At 43.0% G+C, this 22,256-nt stretch overlaps 2 protein-coding genes across 2 annotated transcripts; one reads left to right on the forward strand and one right to left on the reverse strand.

Moving 5' to 3' along the window:
- Window positions 1–289: 289 nt before the first annotated feature.
- LOC115180695 (claudin-18) lies at window positions 290–5,921 on the forward strand. Its single transcript, XM_029742911.1, has 5 exons — window positions 290–763; window positions 3,841–4,005; window positions 4,156–4,300; window positions 5,058–5,177; window positions 5,424–5,921. The coding sequence occupies exons 1-5, from the start codon at window positions 544–546 to the stop codon at window positions 5,557–5,559; spliced, it is 786 nt and encodes a 261-aa protein (XP_029598771.1). The 5' UTR covers window positions 290–543; the 3' UTR covers window positions 5,560–5,921.
- Window positions 5,922–7,711: 1,790 nt separating this feature from the next.
- LOC115180697 (zinc finger protein DZIP1L-like) lies at window positions 7,712–21,818 on the reverse strand. Its single transcript, XM_029742912.1, has 13 exons — window positions 21,810–21,818; window positions 21,496–21,726; window positions 20,740–20,874; window positions 20,400–20,462; window positions 20,146–20,286; window positions 19,984–20,014; window positions 19,554–19,649; window positions 19,331–19,464; window positions 14,507–14,729; window positions 14,151–14,280; window positions 9,797–10,118; window positions 9,459–9,656; window positions 7,712–8,348 (listed from the first exon to the last, which is right to left on the reverse strand). Exons 1-13 carry the CDS (start codon window positions 21,816–21,818, stop codon window positions 8,175–8,177), a joined length of 1,887 nt encoding a protein of 628 aa, XP_029598772.1. The 3' UTR covers window positions 7,712–8,174.
- Window positions 21,819–22,256: the final 438 nt, after the last annotated feature.

Consider the following 22,256-nt stretch of genomic DNA (forward strand, 5'->3'; position numbering starts at 1 on the left):
TATCAATTCAGAAATTGAATACATAGTCTTGTTATCAAAGTATTGGTCAACCTCTTAGCTTTCTGTGTGACCGTTACACCAACCGTAACCTCCTACGCCCCACCCAACAGTAAGGGGTACGTCCCAAATGGCACCTTATTTGCTATGTAGTGAACTACTTTTGACTAGAGATCATGGTCAAATGTAGTGCACCATATAGGGAATAGGGTGGCATTTGGGACACAGACGATGACTTGGCAGCAGTGGGCAAACACAGAAGGACATATGTAACAGTCTTTCATGAGGTCAAGCCTGCCAGTATCAGATTCACTTCAAACACAGCGAGTCAAAAGCCCAGTCTCAGTGTTGGCATTGGGGCATTAGAAACAATCAGAAGCTGAGAGACTCTGCAGTAGCTAAGGTTCAGATTTTTTTGGTTCGTTATTTTTGCCTACCGAGAGAGAAAGAAGAAGGTTGTGATAGCGTTGAACGTTAGCTTTGCCACAGAGAGAGAGGCAGGAGTTGGTTTCCCACCGAGAGAGAAGAGAGAGAGGCATCTGCATCATGGCGGCGACCCTGTGCCAGGTGATGGGCTTTGTGCTGAGCCTGCTGGGGGTGGGTGGGATTATAGCCGCCACTGGGATGGACCAGTGGGCGACGGAGGACCTGTACGACAACCCTGTGACCGCCATCTTCTCCTACTCAGGACTCTGGAGATCCTGCGTCCGGCAGAGCTCCGGATTCACAGAGTGTCGACCCTACTTCACCATCCTGGGGCTACCAGGTACGTACACTATACCAAATATCCTGATAAAGGTTGACTGAGACCAAAACATTGATGAATTAGATCCATTAAATGGTCGTGTATCAAGATCAATGACGTGCTGGAGTTTTCCTTATTTTTAAACGTTCACCATTGCCAACCTTACTTCCTGGGTCTACCAGGTACAACGACCGCCATTGTCCTCATACAGTTGCAGCAGCCTCTATTCTACACAGTAGTTGACCAGAGCAACAAGGTGACATGACACAAGCTCTTTGACTCAACACGTAACTTGTTGATTTACTGTGATAGTTTAGTTTACTCAGTTTACTATGGATCCAGTTCAATAGTTCATTGAATGCAACTGACTAAAGTAAGTTGGGACAAATTCCCATTTTATTACACATAAAGCCAAGAAAGTCAGGAAAAGTAGGACATTAGTTTATGCGAGGTTAATTTACATTATGTATGAATAGATGGTAATATTGATGGATCAGTAAAAGTCACACCACCGTGGGGATAGACTAATTGAGAAGTAGGTCAATATTGTAGTGTGGTGATTGGGAAATGTCTAAATAGTTTGGATTTTGTTACCTGAGAACCACATATGAAAAGGTCAGTCGAGACACACCCTTTGTTAGTTACGAAAGCGCGGAAACTCTTACTGAAAATACAACCGTTGCCCGAAACTGTGACAGCAACTCATGCAAATGTTTTGCAAACACCTGATAAGGTTCGTTCTCTGTTCAACAGTACATAGTGATAAAAACCAGAGGATAGACAGCCATTTCATGACTTCATTTACATCACAAAGCCGAGGAGGGGTTTGACATCGAACAAAAAGGGAACCTAAAATGGCCGCCACAAAGATTATTTTAGCGGCTTTATGCTGGGTGCTTTTTTGATATCTGCTGCCACAGTCATGTGGGGTTTACAGAACCATCATTTCTCAGTTGTAACATCTCGATTGAGCTTTATATGTCGAGTACATCTCAAAGGTGTGACTCTGTCTAAAAAAATATATTACATTTGTTTATATAAGTACACATTAATTAGTGGAATAAAACAAACATTTGTTTCTTTCACTTGACTTTGAAACAAACCATTTTGAGCATTTCTAATCTAGTTTCTTCAGCAGTGTTTGTTCTTTAAGAGTGCGTGTTAAAAGCAGGAAGTGAGATTATCTTCCTGGGAAACAAAATCTAGTTTAGTAAAGTGGGTCATTTTAAAGAATAGAGTTCAAGGCCATGATCAATAAAAGGTCAAGTTTGTTTTTGTCTCACAAAATCTAGTTGTGTTGATTTAAACAACTTTACTAGATCGGTTCAATCTTCTTTTTTTTTAAAACCTAGAGTTGATAGACGCACCAGAGATATTTGTTTTAGCACGGGCTGCGTTTTAATCCACCACATCCGTCGATGTAATTCTTCCGCATCTGCAGTGGAATGTGGCAGAGCTACAACCCTGTTCGTCACGAGATATCCCGGAAAATCGGTCTTCTCATGAAAATGTCTGTAGCGTCCGAACGGTTTGGCCTAACAACTAATATGACCCCACTATGGAAAGAGGAGACTCTCACGAACACGCTGGTGTTCTACAGCTCCCACAAGTGTCATGGGACTTGTCTGAAGGTAACCCGTTACCGGTTAAAAAAGATTCTGGAAGTATGGAGGTAGTTTTGTGTCAGTCCGCAAAAAAAATGTTTGGGTTAAATATGTGTCCCAAAAAAACAAACATTTTTCCTGAGCTTTTTTATATCGCCTAGATATAGGACAGACACTTCAAACCTTATTACTTATTACAGGGAGTAAGATTATCTTCCAGGCACAAAAATATAGTTAAGTGGCCCCTCAAAACAGGAGTACTATAGGGGCCTAATCAATACAACAAAACAGGAATACTATAGGGGCCTAATCAATACAACAAAACAGGAGTACTATAGGGCCTAATCAATACAACAAAACAGGAATACTATAGGGCCTAATCAATACAACAAAACAGGAATACTATAGGGCCTAATCAATACAACAAAACAGGAATACTATAGGGGCCTAATCAATACAACAAAACAGGAATACTATAGGGGTCTAATCAATACAACAAAACAGGAATACTATAGGGGCCTAATCAATACAACAAAACAGGAGTACTATAGGGGCCTAATCAATACAACAAAACAGGAATACTATAGGGCCTAATCAATACAACAAAACAGGAATACTATAGGGCCTAATCAATACAACAAAACAGGAATACTATAGGGCCTAATCAATACAACAAAACAGGAGTACTATAGGGGCCTAATCAATACAACAAAACATGAGTACTATAGAGGCCTAATCAATACAACAAAACAGGAATACTATAGGGCCTAATCAATACAACAAAACAGGAATACTATAGGGCCTAATCAATACAACAAAACAGGAGTACTATAGGGGCCTAATCAATACAACTGTTTTGTCTTTTGAATGTAGATTTTAGAATAAATGTAGTTTTAGCTTTTTAAATGTTGGAACGTCTGCAATCTACATTGAATACCACAGTACTTTGGTAGATGGATAGAATCCTAATAGGAAAGCAGTACTTATAGGATACACACAATAACGGGTTACCTAAGTACCAAATAAAGACAAGTAGATCTGACTGTAAGTTTTAGTTTGACCTGTAGACTAGTCTATCTGACTGTGTGTTTTGGTTTGACCTATAGACTAGTCTATCTGACTGTGTGTTTTGGTTTGACCTGTAGACTAGTTTATCTGACTGTGTGTTTTGGTTTGACCTATAGATTAGTTTATCTGACTGTGTGTTTTAGTTTGACCTGTAGACTAGTTTATCTGACTGTGTGTTTTGGTTTGACCTATAGACTAGTTTATCTGACTGTGTGTTTTGGTTTGACCTATAGACTAGTCTATCTGACTGTGTGTTTTGGTTTGACCTGTAGACTAGTTTATCTGACTGTGTTTTGGTTTGACCTATAGTCTAGTCTATCTGACTGTGTGTTTTGGTTTGACCTGTAGACTAGTTTATCTGACTGTGTGTTTTGGTTTGACCTGTAGACTAGTTTAGCTGACTGTGTGTTTTGGTTTGACCTGCAGCTATGCTCCAAGCTGTGCGGGCCCTGATGATAGTGGGGATGGTCCTGGGAGCCATCGGTTGTCTGGTCGCCATCTTTGCCCTCAAGTGTCTGAAGATGGGGAACATGGAGGACAGCGTCAAGGCTACCATGACATTGACCTCTGGGGTCATGTTTCTGCTCGGAGGTGAGGTGATGTTGTGGTAATGTTTTTGTGATGTTTTGGTATTGATGTTCATAACTGTCAAGCAAAATCATTCTGATTCAATTTGGGTTTAAAGCCAAAAAGACACATTTCTGTGATCTGAAAATGACAATGTAATTTCCATCCTCCTAGGTGTTTGTGGCATTGCTGGAGTGTCGGTCTTTGCCAACCTAGTCGTTAGCAGCTTCCGGTTCACCACCTATGCAGATGGTGGATATGGAGGAGGAGGAGTACTGGGGGGAGGATTAGGGGGAATGGGAGGATCTCTCACGCCCAGGTACATTAAAGGCCTCATACAGTCTTTTAGTCATTTTTTTAATCGTCACTGTAATCTAATAAATCAGTGTGTGTGTTTTATTTTATTGAAATAGAGTAACTCCAAGTATATTTTTGTATCATTTGTGTAATTGAAAACACTCAAGTCTAATCGTGTGGGCGTGTCAATGCAAATGTAAATATATTTACGTACACAGCCCTGATTCGTGGATAGGATTCGTCTAGACCCAGCTTACCCCTTTAAAGTAGGAGGATACATATGCAAATAAAAGATGACTGGTCATTGGTCAAAATAATCAGATCAGATTGTGATGTCATGATCTGGGCCAAAAATTCCAGGCATTATTTTTCAAACAGCTCTTACAGAATTTTTAGGGGTTATTTTCGACCTCATAGTGTGGAAATATCATCAAAACAAATAGGAAAATCTAGTTTTTTTTTTTAACTGCACTGGCACTTTAAACTGCAACATGAGAAGGATTCACTTTTGTTGTGTCCCAAATGGCACCCTATTCCATATATAGTGCACTACTATTGACCAGTCTTATGCGATAAGATACGGCATTTGTTTCTATTAGTGGACATGAACAAGTGGTATAAAATGAATATGTGGGCCCTGGTTAAAAGTAGTACACTATGTAAGGAAGAGTGTGGCATATGGGTGGCAAGCCTTGGTACATAAGCTGGTATCAATTATAAGGTGATGATGCCAATTTGTCATTTTTTTAACGTGTCAATGTATCTCTTTGGTTTCTCAGGTACACCTTTGGCTCCGCCCTCTTTGTGGGGTGGATAGGCGGAGCCGTGCTGGTCGTGGGAGGGGTTATGATGTGTATGGCCTGTCGGGGGATGGTTCCACCAGAGGAGAAGAGACAAAAGTAAGTTTCATTTTTCTCCATCATATCATGAGTGAGAGAAACATGCTCATTCCCTCAATAAAATGACATCATTCTCAAGAAGAAAAAAACATACAAGAACTTTCAAATCATGAAACACATGCCTCATACACATCTTATAAATTAAAGTTATAGTGTGACAGAACTTTCAAGTGATTCCTGAATATTCTCGTGTTATTCTTAATCACAAATAGAATCCATAATCATTTTGTTTTCTTTCTACCTCAGTTATGGGATGGCCTACAAGCCTGCTTCCCAACACACAACAGTTTACAAAGCTAACGCCAGACCCAGAACGGCCTATGACGAGTCTTTCAGAGCCCAGAGTATGGATGGAAGACAATCCAACCAGCAATATGTGTGAAAAATATAATATTATGTACTGTTAGGTTTTAGAGGTTCTCTGAAAATAAGCAAAAACTGTTTTAATGTATCGATGCCAATCTCATGTAGCTCTGAGGGGCTTAGAAGATTTCATAGTGGGTTGCTATAGAGGTTTCAGAGGGTTGCTATAGAGGTTTCAGAGGGTTGCTATAGAGGTTTCAGAGGGCTGCTATAGAGGGTGTCCTTCATAGAGGTTTCATAGGAAAACCTTCTTCAGGTTTGATTAGTTATTTTTGTACTTGGAGCTCTCTTATGTTCTATGTTTTTGTTATTCTGCATTTCAGGGGACAATATTGTAATTTTCTAATGCATCTGTATTAAAAGTCAATCAAATTTCCAGAACTTCATGTTTGTTTTTTTTATTTTCAAATGCAGTATAAAATATATAAAAAAGGTTAATGAACAATCAATTTCTTCACACATTGATTTGAGAAATATTTAATTATTTATTCATAGTGCCAATAGTGGGAAATATGTTATAAATATGAATTGTTAATTTCCTTTAAAATTTGAAAATAAAAAATATATTAACAGTAGCTATATCAAAATCAAAAAAAAAAAAAACACTACAAATTCCCTACAGTGGCAGAAAGTATTCACCACTTTTGCTTTTTCCACATTTTGTTGTTTTACAGCCTGCATTTAAAATGGATTAAATTGATATGTGTCACTGGCCTACACACACACACACACACACACACACACACACACACACACACACACACACACACACACACACACACACACACACACACACACACACACACACACACACACACACACACACTACCCCATATTGTCAAAGGGGAATTATGTTTTTAGACGTTTTTACAGATTCATTAAAAATGAAAAGCTCAAACTGTCAATAAGTATTGAACCCTTTTGTTATGGTAAGCCTAAATAGGTTCAGGAGTAAAAATGTGCTTAAGTCACATAATAAGTTGCATCGACTCACTCTGTGTGCAATAATAGTGTTTAACATGATTTGTGAATGACTACCTTATCTCTGTACCCCACACATGCAGATAATTGTAAGGTCCCTCAGTCGAGCAGTGAATTTCAAACACAGATTCAACCACAAAGACTAGGGAGGTTTTCCAATGCCTCGCAAAGAAGGGAACCTATTAGTAGTAAAAAAATGTAAAGCAGACATTGAATATCCCTTTGAGCATGGTGAAGTTATTAATTATACTTTGGATGGTGTATCAATACACCCAGTCACTACAAAGATACAGGCGACCTTCCTAACTCAGTTGCCGGAGAGGAAGGAAACCGCTCAAGGATTTCACCACGAGGCCAATGGTGACTTTAAAACAATTACAGAGGAAAGAAGGAAGCCTGTACCAAATAAAAAAATATTCCAAAACCTGCATCGTGTTTGCACTATTATTGCACACATTGTCCATGCAACGTATTATGTGACTTGTTAAGCACATTTTTACTCCTGAACTTATTTAGGCTTGCCATAACTTTCTGAAGGCACTATATCTCCTGATTATAAAAAAAACAAGTCATTACCACATTCAAAGTACCAACATAGTTCGAGTCCTACCAAGAAAGTCCCTATATATACACACGGAACAAAAATATAAACGCAACATGCACCATTGTCAACTGTTACTGAGTTACAGTTCATATAAGGAAATCAGTAAATTGAAAAAAAATCATTAGGCCCTAATCTATGGATTTCAAATGACTGGGCAAGGGAGCAGCCATGGTTGGGCCTGGGAGGGCATAGGCCCACCCAATCAGAATGAGTTTTTCCCCCCACAAAAGGTCCTTATTCCTGACAAAAATCTGTCCAGGTGGCTGGTCTCAGACAATCCTGTAGGTGAAGAAGCCTGATGTGGAGGTCATGGGCTGGCATGGTTACACGTGGTCTGCGTTTGTGAGGCCAGTTGGACGTACTGCCAAATTATCTAAAACGACGTTGGTAGAGAAATGAACATTCAATTCTCTGGTAACATCTTTGGTGGAAATTCTTGCAGTCAGCATGCCAATTGCACGCTCCCTCAACACTGGAGACATCCGTGGCATTGTGTTGTGTGACAAAACATTTTAGGAGTGCACATTTTAGGAGTGGCCTTTTATTGTCCCCAGCACAAGGTGCACCTGTGTAACGATCAGGCTGTTTAATCAGCTTCTTGATATGCCACACCTGTCAGGTGGATAGATTATCTTGGCAAAGGAGAAATGCTCGCTAACAGGGATAAACAAATTAGTGCGAAAAATTTGGTAGAAATATGCTTTTTGCGCATATGGAACATTTCTGGAATATTTTATTTCAGCTCATGATACATTGGACCAACACTTTATATGTTGCATTTCTATTTTTGCTGAGTATAGTTTGATTCTGGAAAATTGAATACAACTGAAAGGTTATTTATTCTGTTATTGTTTTATAACTGGTATTACACACCAGCTCCTCATCACGTTGGAATGCATCTTCTGTTAATTGTTTTAAAACTGGAAAAAAAGAGTAATTCATATATCACATACGCCCATTGAAAAATAGATTTCCATCTCAAAAAGGCACTCATCTGGATAAATATAGGATACATAGCACTAAATAAAATCAAAAACATGAAAAGTGCATTAAAGCCCTCCTGCTCTGCTGTTTGAGGAGCTCCACACGCTGGTTCCTGAAGTTCCTCCCAGGCCCACCTCGGTGCTCCCTCGTCCCCCTAGGGACTGAGACTGGCCTCCTACCGGCAGGGACAGGAGCTCCTCGATGGAAGACAATTCTAGGTCGCTCTCCTCATCTGATAACTTGGACAAAATGGAACATGTATGAATATTGAATCACTCGTGTAGGTATCACACAAAGAAACAGGTCTATGCTATATAAGTATTGAGAGAGAAAATATACAATAAAAGTATATTGATACATAGAGAGACATTATAAAGGCTCATACATGCTTATAACAAATTATAAAGAATTATATCTACAACCTTAAGTAAAGTGTTAAGAGTATACAGTCCCTTCAGAAAGTATTCATACCCCTTGACTTATTCTACATGTTGTTGTGTTACAGCCTAAATTCAAAATGGATTAAATTGATATATATATTTTCACCCATCTACACACAATAGGTGCACGGCGATGCGGTACAGAGCTAAATTGGGCCTCTACATTCCTCCGGAGGCTCCGCAATTGGTTCAGTATTACTTTAGTGCCTTGTTGCAAACACGATGCAGGTTTTGGAATATTTTTATTCTGTACAGGCTTTCTTCTTTTCTTTGTAATTGTTTTAAAGTCACCATTGGCCTCGTGGTGAAATCCTTGAGTGGTTTCCTTCCTCTCCGGCAACTGAGTTAGGAAGGTCGCCTGTATCTTTGTAGTGACTGGGTGTATTGATACACCATCCAAAGTGAAATTAATAACTTCACCATGCTCAAAGGGATATTCAATGTCTGTTTTTTTTTTGTTTACCCATCTACCAATATGTGTCTTTTGCAAGGCATTGGAAAACCTCCCTGCTGTTTGAAATTCACTGCTTGACTGAGGGACTGTACAGATAATTGTATGTGTGGGGTACAGAGAAGAGGTAGTTATTCAAAAATCATGTTAAACACTATTATTGCACACAGAGTGAGTCCATGCAACTTATGTGTCTTGTTAAGCTAATTTTTACTCCTGAACTACAGTATGTAGGCTTGCCATAACAAAGGGATTGAATAATCAAGACATTTGAGCTTTTCATTTTTAATTTGTAAACATTTTTTTAAATAGTTCTACTTTGACATTATGGGGTTTTGTGTCTAGGCCAGTGACAAAAAAATAAAAAATGTGTCCATTTAAAATTCAGACTGTAACACAACAAAATGTGGAAAAAGTCAGAGAGTGCGAATACTTTCTGAAGGTGCTGTATTTCTTACCTGTAGGGTTTTTAACGCTGTCCTGGGTTTGGGTAAGACCTTGGTTGCTGCTGGTGGCACCACCACTCTGGTTCCTCCTACTGGCTTGTTCATTGGAGAGCTCAACTGTCTCTCCAAGCTTCTGGTCAGGGTTTTAACTACAGACCCAGTCAACACAAAACAAGGGACCCAGCTGAAATAATCCTGATACTTCTTCACTACTCATTATTCAAAAACATAAAATACAACTCTGGGTCTAGATGAAAACTTACTGTATAGCAATGCAATGACAACACAATTTGTAGAATTGTAAGATTTACATAGTGAAATGATACGTTTTGGATTCATGGTAGATTGGCCCTTATTGTGGGGCTAAAATAGATCCAAATAAACAAACCAGTCTGACCTCCACGGTGGGTTGTAGGCCCTTCTGAGAGCTCTGTGTCTGTCCCAGACCAGTCCTCTCCCTGGGTAGAATCAGACATTGGGTACTTCTGCCTTGGGCTGGATCCAGACTGCACCACCCTCACAGAGGGGCCAGACCTACTGCCAGGGCTGGTGACAGAGGGGCCAGACCTTCTGCCAGGGCTGGTGACAGAGGGGCCAGACCTACTGCCAGGGCTGGTGACAGAGAGAATGTCTTCTCCTGATGCCTCATCCTCAGAACTGAAGGGAGGGGTGCTGAAAGAGAAAGACATGTTTCTGACATTAATGCGCATTTAAAGAGGGGTGGGAAATGTATATATATTTATGCCACACGACTCCGAGATTTTGGACGACCAGCACGACTCCGAGATTTTGGCCTTCTAGACAGAGTTCCTCTGTCCAGTGTCTGTGTTCTTTTGCCCATCTTTTCTTTTTATTGGCCGGTCTGAGATATGGCTTTTTCTTTGCAACTCTGCCTAGAAGGCCAGCATCTCGGAGTCGCCTCTTCACTGTTGATGTTGAGACTGGTGTTTTGCGGGGACTATTTAATGAAGCTGCCAGTTGAGGACTTGTGAGGCGTCTGTTTGTCAAACGAGACACTCTAATGTACTTGTCCTCTTGGTCAGTTGTGCACCTTGGCCTCCCACTCTTCTTTCTATTCTGGTTAGGGCCAGTATGCGCTGTTCTGTGAAGTGAGTAGTACACAGCGTTGTACGAGATCTTCAGTGTCTTGGCAATTTCTCTCATGGAATAGCCTTAATTTCTCAGAACAAGAATAGACTGATGAGTTTCAGAAGAAAGTTCTTTGTTTCTGGCCATTTTGAGCCTGTAATCGAACCCACAAATGCTGATGCTCCAGATACTCAACTAGTCTAAAGAGGGCCAGTTTTATTGCTTCATTAATCAGTACAACAGTTTTCAGCTGCGCTAACATAATTGCAAAAGGTTTTTCTAATGATCAATTAGCCTTTTAAAATGATGAACTTGGAGTAGCTAACACAACGTGCCATTGGAACACCGGAGTGATGGTTGCTGATAATGGGCCTCTGTATGCTTATGTAGATATTCCATTAAAAAAAAAAAGTCTGTTTCCAGCTACAATAGTCATTTACAACATTAACAATGTCTACACTGTATTTATGATCAAATTGATGTTATTTTAATGGACACAAAATTAGCTTTTCTTTCAAAAACAAGGACATTTCTAAGTGACCCCAAACTTTTGAACGATAGTGTACATGACATTGGGGTACGTTCAGTATATACTGTGGGCATGGCGGTGGGGTACGTTCAGTAGATACTGTAAACATGGCAGTGGGGTACGTTCAGTAGATACTGTAAACATGGCAGTGGGGTATGTTCAGTAGATACTGTGGGCATGGCAGTGGGGTACGTTCAGTAGATACTGTAAACATGGCAGTGGGGTACGTTCAGTAGATACTGTAAACATGGCAGTGGGGTACGTTCAGTATATACTGTGGGCATGGCAGTGGGGTACGTTCAGTAGATACTGTGGGCATGGCAGTGGGGTACGTTCAGTATATACTGTAAACATGGCAGTGGGGTACGTTCAGTAGATACTGTAAACATGGCAGTGGGGTACATTCAGTAGATACTGTGGGCATGGCAGTGGGGTACGTTCAGTAGATACTGTGGGCATGGCAGTGGGGTACGTTCAGTATATACTGTGGGCATGGCAGTGGGGTACGTTCAGTAGATACTGTAAACATGGCAGTGGGGTACGTTCAGTAGATACTGTAAACATGGCAGTGGGGTACGTTCAGTAGATACTGTAAACATGGCAGTGGGGTACGTTCAGTATATACTGTGGGCATGGCAGTGGGGTACGTTCAGTAGATACTGTAAACATGGCAGTGGGGTACGTTCAGTAGATACTGTGGGCATGGCAGTGGGGTACGTTCAGTAGATACTGTAAACATGGCAGTGGGGTACGTTCAGTAGATACTGTAAACATGGCAGTGGGGTACGTTCAGTATATACTGTGGGCATGGCAGTGGGGTACGTTCAGTAGATACTGTGGGCATGGCAGTGGGGTACGTTCAGTATATACTGTAAACATGGCAGTGGGGTACGTTCAGTAGATACTGTAAACATGGCAGTGGGGTACATTCAGTAGATACTGTGGGCATGGCAGTGGGGTACGTTCAGTAGATACTGTGGGCATGGCAGTGGGGTACGTTCAGTATATACTGTGGGCATGGCAGTGGGGTACGTTCAGTAGATACTGTAAAAATGGCAGTGGGGTACGTTCAGTAGATACTGTAAACATGGCAGTGGGGTACGTTCAGTAGATACTGTAAACATGGCAGTGGGGTACGTTCAGTATATACTGTGGGCATGGCAGTGGGGTACGTTCAGTAGATACTGTAAACATGGCAGTGGGGTACGTTCAGTAGATACTGTAAACATGGCAGTGGGGTACGTTCAGTAGATACTGTGGGCATGGCAGTGGGGTACGATCAGTAGATACTGTGGGCATGGCAGTGGGGTACGTTCAGTAGATACTGTGGGCATGGCAGTGGGGTACGTTCAGTATATACTGTAAACATGGCAGTGGGGTACGTTCAGTAGATACTGTGGGCATGACAGTGGGGTACGTTCAGTAGATACTGTGGGCATGGCAGTGGGGTACGTTCAGTAGATACTGTAAACATGGCAGTGGGGTACGTTCAGTAGATACTGTGGGCATGGCAGTGGGGTACGTTCAGTAGATACTGTGGGCATGGCAGTGGGGTACGTTCAGTAGATACTGTGGGCATGGCAGTGGGGTACGTTCAGTAGATACTGTGGGCATGGCAGTGGGGTACGTTCAGTATATACTGTAAACATGGCAGTGGGGTACGTTCAGTAGATACTGTAAACATGGCAGTGGGGTACGTTCAGTATATACTGTGGGCATGGCAGTGGGGTACGTTCAGTAGATACTGTAAACATGGCAGTGGGGTACGTTCAGTAGATACTATGGGCATGGCAGTGGGGTACGTTCAGTAGATACTGTGTACATGGCAGTGGGGTACGTTCAGTAGATACTGTAAACATGGCAGTGGGGTACGTTCAGTAGATACTGTAAACATGGCAGTGGGGTACGTTCAGTAGATACTGTAAACATGGCTGTGGGGTACGTTCAGTATATACTGTGGGCATGGCAGTGGGGTACGTTCAGTAGATACTGTAAACATGGCAGTGGGGTACGTTCAGTAGATACTGTAAACATGGCAGTGGGGTACGTTCAGTAGATACTGTGGGCATGGCAGTGGGGTACGATCAGTAGATACTGTGGGCATGGCAGTGGGGTACGTTCAGTAGATACTGTGGGCATGGCAGTGGGGTACGTTCAGTATATACTGTAAACATGGCAGTGGGGTACGTTCAGTAGATACTGTGGGCATGACAGTGGGGTACGTTCAGTAGATACTGTGGGCATGGCAGTGGGGTACGTTCAGTAGATACTGTAAACATGGCAGTGGGGTACGTTCAGTAGATACTGTGGGCATGGCAGTGGGGTACGTTCAGTAGATACTGTGGGCATGGCAGTGGGGTACGTTCAGTAGATACTGTGGGCATGGCAGTGGGGTACGTTCAGTAGATACTGTGGGCATGGCAGTGGGGTACGTTCAGTAGATATTGTGGGCATGGCAGTGGGGTACGTTCAGTAGATACTGTGGGCATGGCAGTGGGGTACGTTCAGTAGATACTGTGTACATGGCAGTGGGGTACGTTCAGTAGATACTGTAAACATGGCAGTGGGGTACGTTCAGTAGATACTGTGGGCACGGCAGTGGGGTACGTTCAGTAGATACTGTGGGCACGGCAGTGGGGTACGTTCAGTAGATACTGTGGGCATGGCAGTGGGGTACGTTCAGTAGATACTGTGGGCATGGCAGTGGGGTATGTTCAGTATATACTGTAAACATGACAGTGGGGTACGTTCAGTAGATACTGTAAACATGGCAGTGGGGTACGTTCAGTAGATACTGTAAACATGGCAGTGGGGTACGTTCAGTAGATATTGTGGGCATGGCAGTGGGGTACGTTCAGTAGATACTGTGGGCATGGCAGTGGGGTACGTTCAGTAGATACTGTGGGCATGGCAGTGGGGTACGTTCAGTAGATACTGTGGGCATGGCAGTGGGGTACGTTCAGTATATACTGTGGGCATGGCAGTGGGGTACGTTCAGTAGATACTGTGGGCATGGCAGTGGGGTACGTTCAGTAGATACTGTGGGCATGGCAGTGGGGTACGTTCAGTAGATACTGTGGGCATACCTGTTCTTTTTTCTACGAGTGCTTGGTGTCTGTTGAGATTGTGGCGCCTTCTCTCTCCTCTGGGAGGCCTTCACCTTCACTGGTGTCTGTCTGCTTTTTGGACTCTTCTCCCGGCTAGGACTCCTCTTCTCTAAAGACAAACATGTTAGTGTGCTAAGCAGATCTGGGGGATTTCAGTTTACTTCCTGAATTGAGTAAATTGAAATATAATTGAGCCCAACCCTTGTACTAAGAGCAGGAGAGTGTGTGTGAAAACGTAGGTACTGAGAAGCACATCTCCGTGGAGATGAGGCTGTGTTACATGGTTCTTGGACCTGAGGGTTAGGTACAATACGGAGGTGGGTGTTGGTTCTTACTGTGGGACTGAGGGGTGGTACTGGGTATGGTAACCTGTCTGGGTAAAGTAGGTATGGTGGTCCCCTGGGTCCTCTGCAGGGTGTGCACCCTGCGCGTCAGCTCTCTGACCAGGCTCTCTCTGAGCTCCAGGAGGCCTGCTTTCTGTCTGGACATCTGATGTCGCTGACCAGATACCAACGCTCTCAGGCTCTTAAAGGACTTTTTGGATATACCCTTGGTTCCCTGGAATGTAACATAAGGGATTATAGAAAAAGATCACTTCTCTCATTAGGTATTTGTTATAATAAAATGACACATTTGGACTTCAGTTAGAGAGAGTACTGTACTGTCTTGAATATATGGACTTCCTTGCATGTAGGGTGTTCACCCATAACATGATTATTTAATTAAATGTTAATGAGAGAATTAAATCAGAAAAACATTAGTTCAACCCGTATGTCTCTACCATATATGGTTCAAAAAGTTACAGACAATCTACCTCTTGAGAATTTAGCATGATTAGAGCGAATAGAACGTCCTGATGGGCCACGGTCAACAGTGGTTGCTGCTCAACAGAACGCTGTCACTGCTCTGTGGGCAGAATGGCGTTAACTTTAAACGTCAACTCACAAGCTAGCTAGTAGCTGCAGGTTGGTGTGTGATAACATGGGCTTTTTACTAAACGAAATCGGCGGAACACAAAACAAAATTGAGCCTATATAATAAATAAATAAATAAATAAATATATATATATATATATATATATACACACACACACACACACACACACACACACACATATATATATATATACACTGCTCAAAAAAACAAAGGGAACACTAAAATAACACATCCTAGATCTGAATGAAATAAATAATCTTATTAAATACTTTTTTCTTTACATAGTTGAATGTGCTGACAACAAAATCACACAAAAATAATCAATGGAAATCCAATTTATCAACCCATGGAGGTCTGGATTTGGAGTCACACTCAAAATTAAAGTGGAAAACCACACTACAGGCTGATCCAACTTTGATGTAATGTCCTTAAAACAAGTCAAAATGAGGCTCAGTAGTGTGTGTGGCCTCCACGTGCCTGTATGACCTCCCTACAACGCCTGGGCATGCTCCTGATGAGGTGGCTCCTGAGGGATCTCCTCCCAGACCTGGACTAAAGCATCCGCCAACTCCTGGACAGTCTGTGGTACAACGTGGCGTTGGTGGATGGAGCGAGACATGATGTCCCAGATGTGCTCAATTGGATTCAGGTCTGGAGAACAGGCGGGCCAGTCCATAGCATCAATGCCTTCCTCTTGCAGGAACTGCTGACACACTCCAGCCACATGAGGTCTAGCATTGTCTTGCATTAGGAGGAACCCAGGGCCAACCGCACCAGCATATGGTCTCACAAGGGGTCTGAGGATCTCATCTCGGTACCTAATGGCAGTCAGGCTACCTCTGGCGAGCACATGGAGGGCTGTGCGGCCCCACAAAGAAATGCCACCCCACACCATGACTGACCCACCGCCAAACCGGTCATGCTGGAGGATGTTGCAGGCAGCAGAACGTTCTCCACGGCGTCTCCAGACTCTGTCACGTCTGTCACGTGCTCAGTGTGAACCTGCTTTCATCTGTGAAGAGCACAGGGCGCCAGTGGCGAATTTGCCAATCTTGGTGTTCTCTGGCAAATGCCAAACGTCCTGCACGGTGTTGGGCTGTAAGCACAACCCCCACCTGTGGGCGTCGGGCCCTCATACCACCCTCATGGAGTCTGTTTCTGACCGTTTGAGCAGACACATGCACATTTGTGGCCTGCTGGAGGTCATTTTGCAGGGCTCTGGCAGTGCTCCTCCTGCTCCTCCTTGCACAAAGGCGGAAGTAGCGGTCCTGCTGCTGGGTTGTTGCCCTCCTACGGCCTCCTCCACGTCTCCTGATGTACTGGCCTGTCTCCTGGTAGCGCCTTCATGCTCTGGACACTACGCTGACAGACACAGCAAACCTTCTTGCCACAGCTTGCTAATTGCCTATAATTTCCACCTGTTGTCTATTCCATTTGCACAACAGCATGTGAAATGTATTGTCAATCAGTGTTGCTTCCTAAGTGGACAGTTTGATTTCACAGAAGTGTGATTGACTTGGAGTTACATTGTGTTGTTTAAGTGTTCCCTTCATTTTTTTGAGCAGTGTATGTAATTCATGATGACAATCGGCTAAATAAAATGCCATTTAGACATTTATATTTCACTACATTCTAGAGCACTGAGAGAACACCCTATATACAGAGCATTCTGAAAGTATTCAGACCCCTTGACTTTTTTTCCACATTTTGTTTACGATACGAAAATCCTCAATCTACACACAATATCCCATAATGACAAAGTGAAAACAGGTTTTTAGATATTTTTTTTGTCAAAATAAAAAACAGAAATACCTTATTTACATAAGTATTCAGACCCTTTGTGATGAAACTCGAAATTGATCTCAGGTGCATCCTGTTTACATTGATCATCCTTGAGATGTTTCTACTTGGAGTCCACCTGTGGTAAATTCAATTGATTGGACATGATTTGGAAAGGCACACACCTGTCAATATAAGGTCCCACAGTTGACAGTGCATGTCAGAGCAAAAACCAAACCATGAGGTCGAAGGAATTGTCCGTAGAGCTCAGAGACAGGATTGTGTCGAGGCACAAATCTGGGGAAGGGTACCAAAAAATATCTGCAGCATTGAAGGTCCCCAAGAACACAGTGGCCTCCATCATTCTTAAATGGAAGAAGTTTGGAACCACCAACACTCTTCCTAGAGCTGGCCGCCAGGCCAAACTGAGCAATCTGGGGAGAAGGGCCTTGGTCAGAGAGGTGACCAAGAACCTGATGGTCACTCTGACAAAGCTCCAAAGTTCCTCTGTGGAGATGGGAGAACCTTCCAGAACGACAACCATCTCTGCAGCACTCCAATCAGGCCTTTATGGTAGAGTGGCCAGATGGAAGCCACTCCTCAGTAAAAGGCACATGACAGCCCGCTTGGAGTTTGTCAAAAGGCACCCAAAAGACTCAGACCATGAGAAACAATATTCTCTGGTCTGATGAAACCAATATTTAACTATTTGGCCTGAATGCCATGCATCACGTCTGGAGGAAACCTGGCACAATTTATGGTGAAGCATGGTGGTGGCAGCATCATGCTGTGGGGATGTTTTTCAACGGCAGGGACTGGGAGACTAGTCAGGATCGAGGGAAAGATGAACAGAGCAAAGTACAGAGAGATCCTTGATGAAAATCTGCTCCAGAAAGCTCAAGACCTCAGACTGGGGTGAAGGTTCACCATCCAACAGGACAACAACCCTAAGCACACAGCCAAGATAAACTCAGGAGTGGCTTCGGGACAAGTCTCTGAATGTCCTTGAGTGGCCCAGACAAAACCTGGACTTGAACCCAATCGAACATCTCTGGATTGACCACAAGTTCTCAATGGGATTAAGGTCTGAGGAGTTTCCTGGCCATGGACCCAAAATATCAATGTTTTGTTCCCCGAGCCACTTAGTTATCACTTATGCCTTATGGCAAGGTACTCCATCATGCTGGAAAAGGCATTGTTCGTCACCAAACTGTTCCTGGATGATTGGGAGAAGTTGCTCTCGGAGGATGTGTTGGTACCATTCTTTATTCATGGCTGTGTTCTTAGGCAAAACTGTGAGTGAGCCCACTGCCTTGGCTGAGAAGCAACCCCACACATGAATGGTCTCAGGATGCTTTACTGTTGGCATGACACAGGACTTATGGTAGCGCTCACCTTGTCTTCTCCGGACAAGCTCTTTTCCGGATGCCCCAAACAATCGGAAAGGGGATTCATCAGAGAAAATGACTTTACCCCAGTCCTCAGCAGTCCAATCCCTGTACCTTTTTCAGAATATCAGTCTGTTCCTGATGTTTTTCCTGGAGAGAAGTGGCTTCTTTGCTGCCCTTCTTGACACCAGGCCATCCTCCAAAAGTCTTCACCTCACTGTGCGTGCAGATGCACTCATACCTGCTTGCTGCCATTCCTGAGCAAGCTCTGTACTGGTGGTGCCCCGATCCCACAGCTGAATCAACTTTAGGAGACGGTCCTGGCGCTTGCTGGACATTCTTGGGCGCCCTGAAGCCTTCTTCACAACAACTGAACCGCTCTCCTTGAAGTTCTTGATGATCCGATAAATGGTTGATTTAGGTGCAATCTTACTGGCAGCAATATCCTTGCCAGCGAAGCCCTTTTTGTGCAAAGCAATGATGACGGCACGTGTTTCCTTGCAGGTAACCATGGTTGACAGAGGAAGAACAATGATTCCAAGCACCACCCTCCTTTTGAAGCTTCCAGTCTGTTATTCGAACTCAATCAGCATGACAGAGTGATCTCCAGCCTTGTCCTCGAAAACACTCACACCTGTGTTAACGAGAGAATCACTGACATGATGTCAGCTGGTCCTTTTGTGGCAGGGCTGAAATACAGTGGAAATGTTTTTGGGGGATTCTGTTCATTTGCATGGCAAAGAGAGACTTTGCAATTAATTGCAATTCATCTGATCACTCTTCATAACATTCTGGAGTATATGGAAATTGCCATCACACAAACTGAGGCAGCAGACTTTAAAAATTTATATTTGTGTCATTCTCAAAACTTTTGGCCACAACTGTAGATTGATGAGGGGGGAAAAAACGATTTAATCAATTTTAGAATAAGGCTGTAAGGTAACAAAATGTGGAAAAAGTCAAAGGGTCTGAATAATTTCCCAATGCGCTGTATTTACTTTAACTTTGTGACAAATGCTGATTTAATTGACTGAGTGATGGATTCAATACATGTACCTTTCTGAGGCCCATCTTCTCCAGCCTCTCCTCCAGGGTTTCTTCTAGTATGGGTCTGAACTCCTTCACCAAGGCGGGGTTCCCCCGGAGGGACTCCAACAGTCTCCTCCTGGTCTCACCAGAGTCCTTCAGATCTAGGAGTTATTGAAGGATGTTGACTGTATTGTTCTATAAAAAGAAGACTAACAAAAGATACATGATTCATAGTATGATTCATACATACTTTCTTCCTCTTCTTCCTCTTCTTCCTCCTCCTCCTCCTCCTCCTCCTCTTCTTCCTCCTCCGTGGAGTGTTGGACTGCTTGTTTGATGGGAGTATCTGACAGAAAACCATCACATTAACATAGAACATAGTATATATATTTTTTATTTTATTTTATTGACTATCCAAAACATACAATATACTTGCAGTGAAGCCGCTCAACAACTACACCACACCAGTCATCCAACAGACTCCCATTCAGAGCGACACACAGAAGCATCCAGGGTCAATGCCCTGCTCAAGGGCACGTCGACAGATTTCCAACAAGGCCAAAAAACGGGGACCTGAACCCTCCAAGATCCCCCACAGTTCCCCAAGAGTTGCCTCTCTAGAACATAGTATCTTGAATACAATAAAAGTCTAGAATAAATAGGCCTGTGTTTTGTATTACCTGCCACTGGTCTTCTGAACATCTTGTTGATCTGTAATACAGATGGTAATACAACCCTGATAAAAAACACTCTCGAACAAAACAACAACTTAACATACTGCTGTAATTATAGACGGACAGCATCAACAACAGCAGCATAGCTTTAGTAGCTGATGATCATACCTTATCCTCCTGAGACCTGAGGAGCCGGTCTTTCTGTTGAACCCTGGCAGACAGGGAGGTGACCTGTTGTTCTAGTCTTTGTCGGTCTGACCTGTGTTCTACAGACAGGGCCAGCTGCAGCCTATCATTCTCACTCTGCAGCTGAGGAGGACAACACGTTAGGAGGAGAATACTTTAGTGTCCGCTATTCAACCCAACCCCTGACACACACAAATCCACAGAAGGGGGCACCAAAGCACAGACGTGGATCTTACCTCATCTCTCTCCAACATGTGCCTGTTCTGGACCTCCTTAAAACGTCTGTTCCACTCACGCTTCTGAAGGAGACGGACAGAGATAGAAAAAAGGCCAGTGCTAACACCAACATGGATTTTAGTTTAAGCTTTGTGTTGATTCTCCTGATTTCATAGCAACATGTCTTAATAGACCACATACTGACATCTCAGCTGGGGATAGATAGATAGATAGATAGATAGATAGATAGATAGATAGATAGATTAGATTAGATTAGATTAGATTAGATTAGATTAGATACTGGCCAGAAGAGTACTGGGAAAAACAGAGCCCAGGTAGTGGTGTGTTCTTCTGTCTTACCTGCTCAGACATCTTCTTCTTCATCATCATCATCCTCTTCTCTGCCTCCTCTCTCTGCTGCAGCTCATCCTCCTCTTGATAGGAGCCCAGGTTAGAAACAGTCACTTCTTCTCTGGTCTGGAGCTCCTGCAGTTTCTGTCAAGTCAAGTTTCCCATCTTGTTAAGTCACGAGACAACACAGTAAGTAAAGAAAAACGGAATTTATTTTCATGTTGGCATTAAGTATTTGTTTTAGAAAAATACATCAAGGTATTTAAAAAAAAAACAATGGCATCTGCATTTGGGGGAAACAGCGGCACCGTTCGCTTCAGCAGCTCTGTTATTGTTTTCGTTTTGATGATGAAACGGATGAGAGGAGCGTCCAGCAGCGTTGTGAAAAAAAAAAAAACCCCGTATTAAATAGCAGTACTCATTGTGATGTTCTACTGTGCGTGCGATGATGTCAGAGCGGAAAGAAACAACGTTGGTTGTGTGCAGTGACTCACTTGTTGTTGTAATATCCCAAACGGATGTGACTGTTTCACCATTAAGGATTATAGCTTCAAAAGGCCTCAGAAAATGACTGATACTGGATTGTGTTGTAGGCTAGCAGCAGGGTGTGCTTGAGCTTTTGTAACCTGTTCGTTCTTTACACTTTGGCGCCATCTAGTGGCTGCAAAAACACTACACCTTCTACTGGCTCAACATCACTTTTACCACCATCGCCACTAAAGCCCCTGGTTCATGCATGTCCTTTAAAATGGGAATAGGACTCACAGCCTCGATGGAGGAGCTCCTGCTGGCCATATCTCTGAACTCCTGCAGAAACAGCTGCTTCAGGTCCCTCATTTCCTCTTTAAACTTCTTCCTCTCCTCCTCCTTCCAGCTCTCCACCTTCTCTCGCTCCGAGGTGTCTTTCCTTCGCTGATCTTCCAGCTCCTGGTGGTTAAACCCATTGAAGCACTCATGAGAGACACAGCAGTACAGATATAGATCTGGGATGGGCAACTTTGATGGGGGTGGGGGAACACAACAACAACACATCTGAACTCATCATGAGTGGCCACAATGGCTCGTGGGTCTGCACGTACCCACATCATCTATACCCACATATGCAGTCAGTGCCGGCCCTAGTCTTTTGGGTGTCTTAAGTTACATTTATTTGAGGAACGCCCACCCCCCTCGTTAGAAAAATATTTTAGCTGGCCCCCCTCTTGACAGTAGAGGGGGAAAAATGTTTTACAGTTCATTTCCTGCAATTCTATACATTTTGCTATGGAGCAGAGAGACATGTTCGCAGTTTTTAAAATTATGTCTATGTGAGAGTGACTAACAAAATTAAATAGGGGCAAACGGTCGATAATTCAACCATGATTACAACAAGTTTAGATAGGTAAGTTAGTCTAGTCTAAAACATTTTAGCTGATATGGGCTAATTGAGTCAGTGGTAATCAGTGGCTGTATTGGAGGGGGAGTACTGTCATGAATCTACCTGTATTGGAGGGGGAGTACTGTCCTGAATCTGCCTGTATTGGAGG

The sequence above is a fragment of the Salmo trutta genome, unplaced genomic scaffold (genome assembly GCF_901001165.1).
Source record: "Salmo trutta unplaced genomic scaffold, fSalTru1.1, whole genome shotgun sequence".
In the NCBI taxonomy this organism is placed as follows: domain Eukaryota; kingdom Metazoa; phylum Chordata; class Actinopteri; order Salmoniformes; family Salmonidae; genus Salmo; species Salmo trutta.

What these genes read in the sequence shown, in the direction of transcription:
- LOC115180697 (XM_029742912.1), bottom strand. An exon ending in GGAGCTCCTCCATCGAGGCT is followed by an intron (nt 20,875 to 21,495) that starts GTGAGTCCTATT and finishes TTGACTTGACAG; the next exon opens with AAACTGCAGGAGCTCCAGAC. An exon ending in GTTCAGAAGACCAGTGGCAG is followed by an intron (nt 19,650 to 19,983) that starts GTAATACAAAAC and finishes GTTTTCTGTCAG; the next exon opens with ATACTCCCATCAAACAAGCA.
- LOC115180695 (XM_029742911.1), top strand. Translation starts at nt 544, where the DNA reads ATGGCGGCGACCCTGTGCCAGGTGATGGGCTTTGTGCTGAGCCTGCTG. An exon ending in GGAGGATCTCTCACGCCCAG is followed by an intron (nt 4,301 to 5,057) that starts GTACATTAAAGG and finishes TTGGTTTCTCAG; the next exon opens with GTACACCTTTGGCTCCGCCC. An exon ending in CCAGAGGAGAAGAGACAAAA is followed by an intron (nt 5,178 to 5,423) that starts GTAAGTTTCATT and finishes TTTCTACCTCAG; the next exon opens with TTATGGGATGGCCTACAAGC.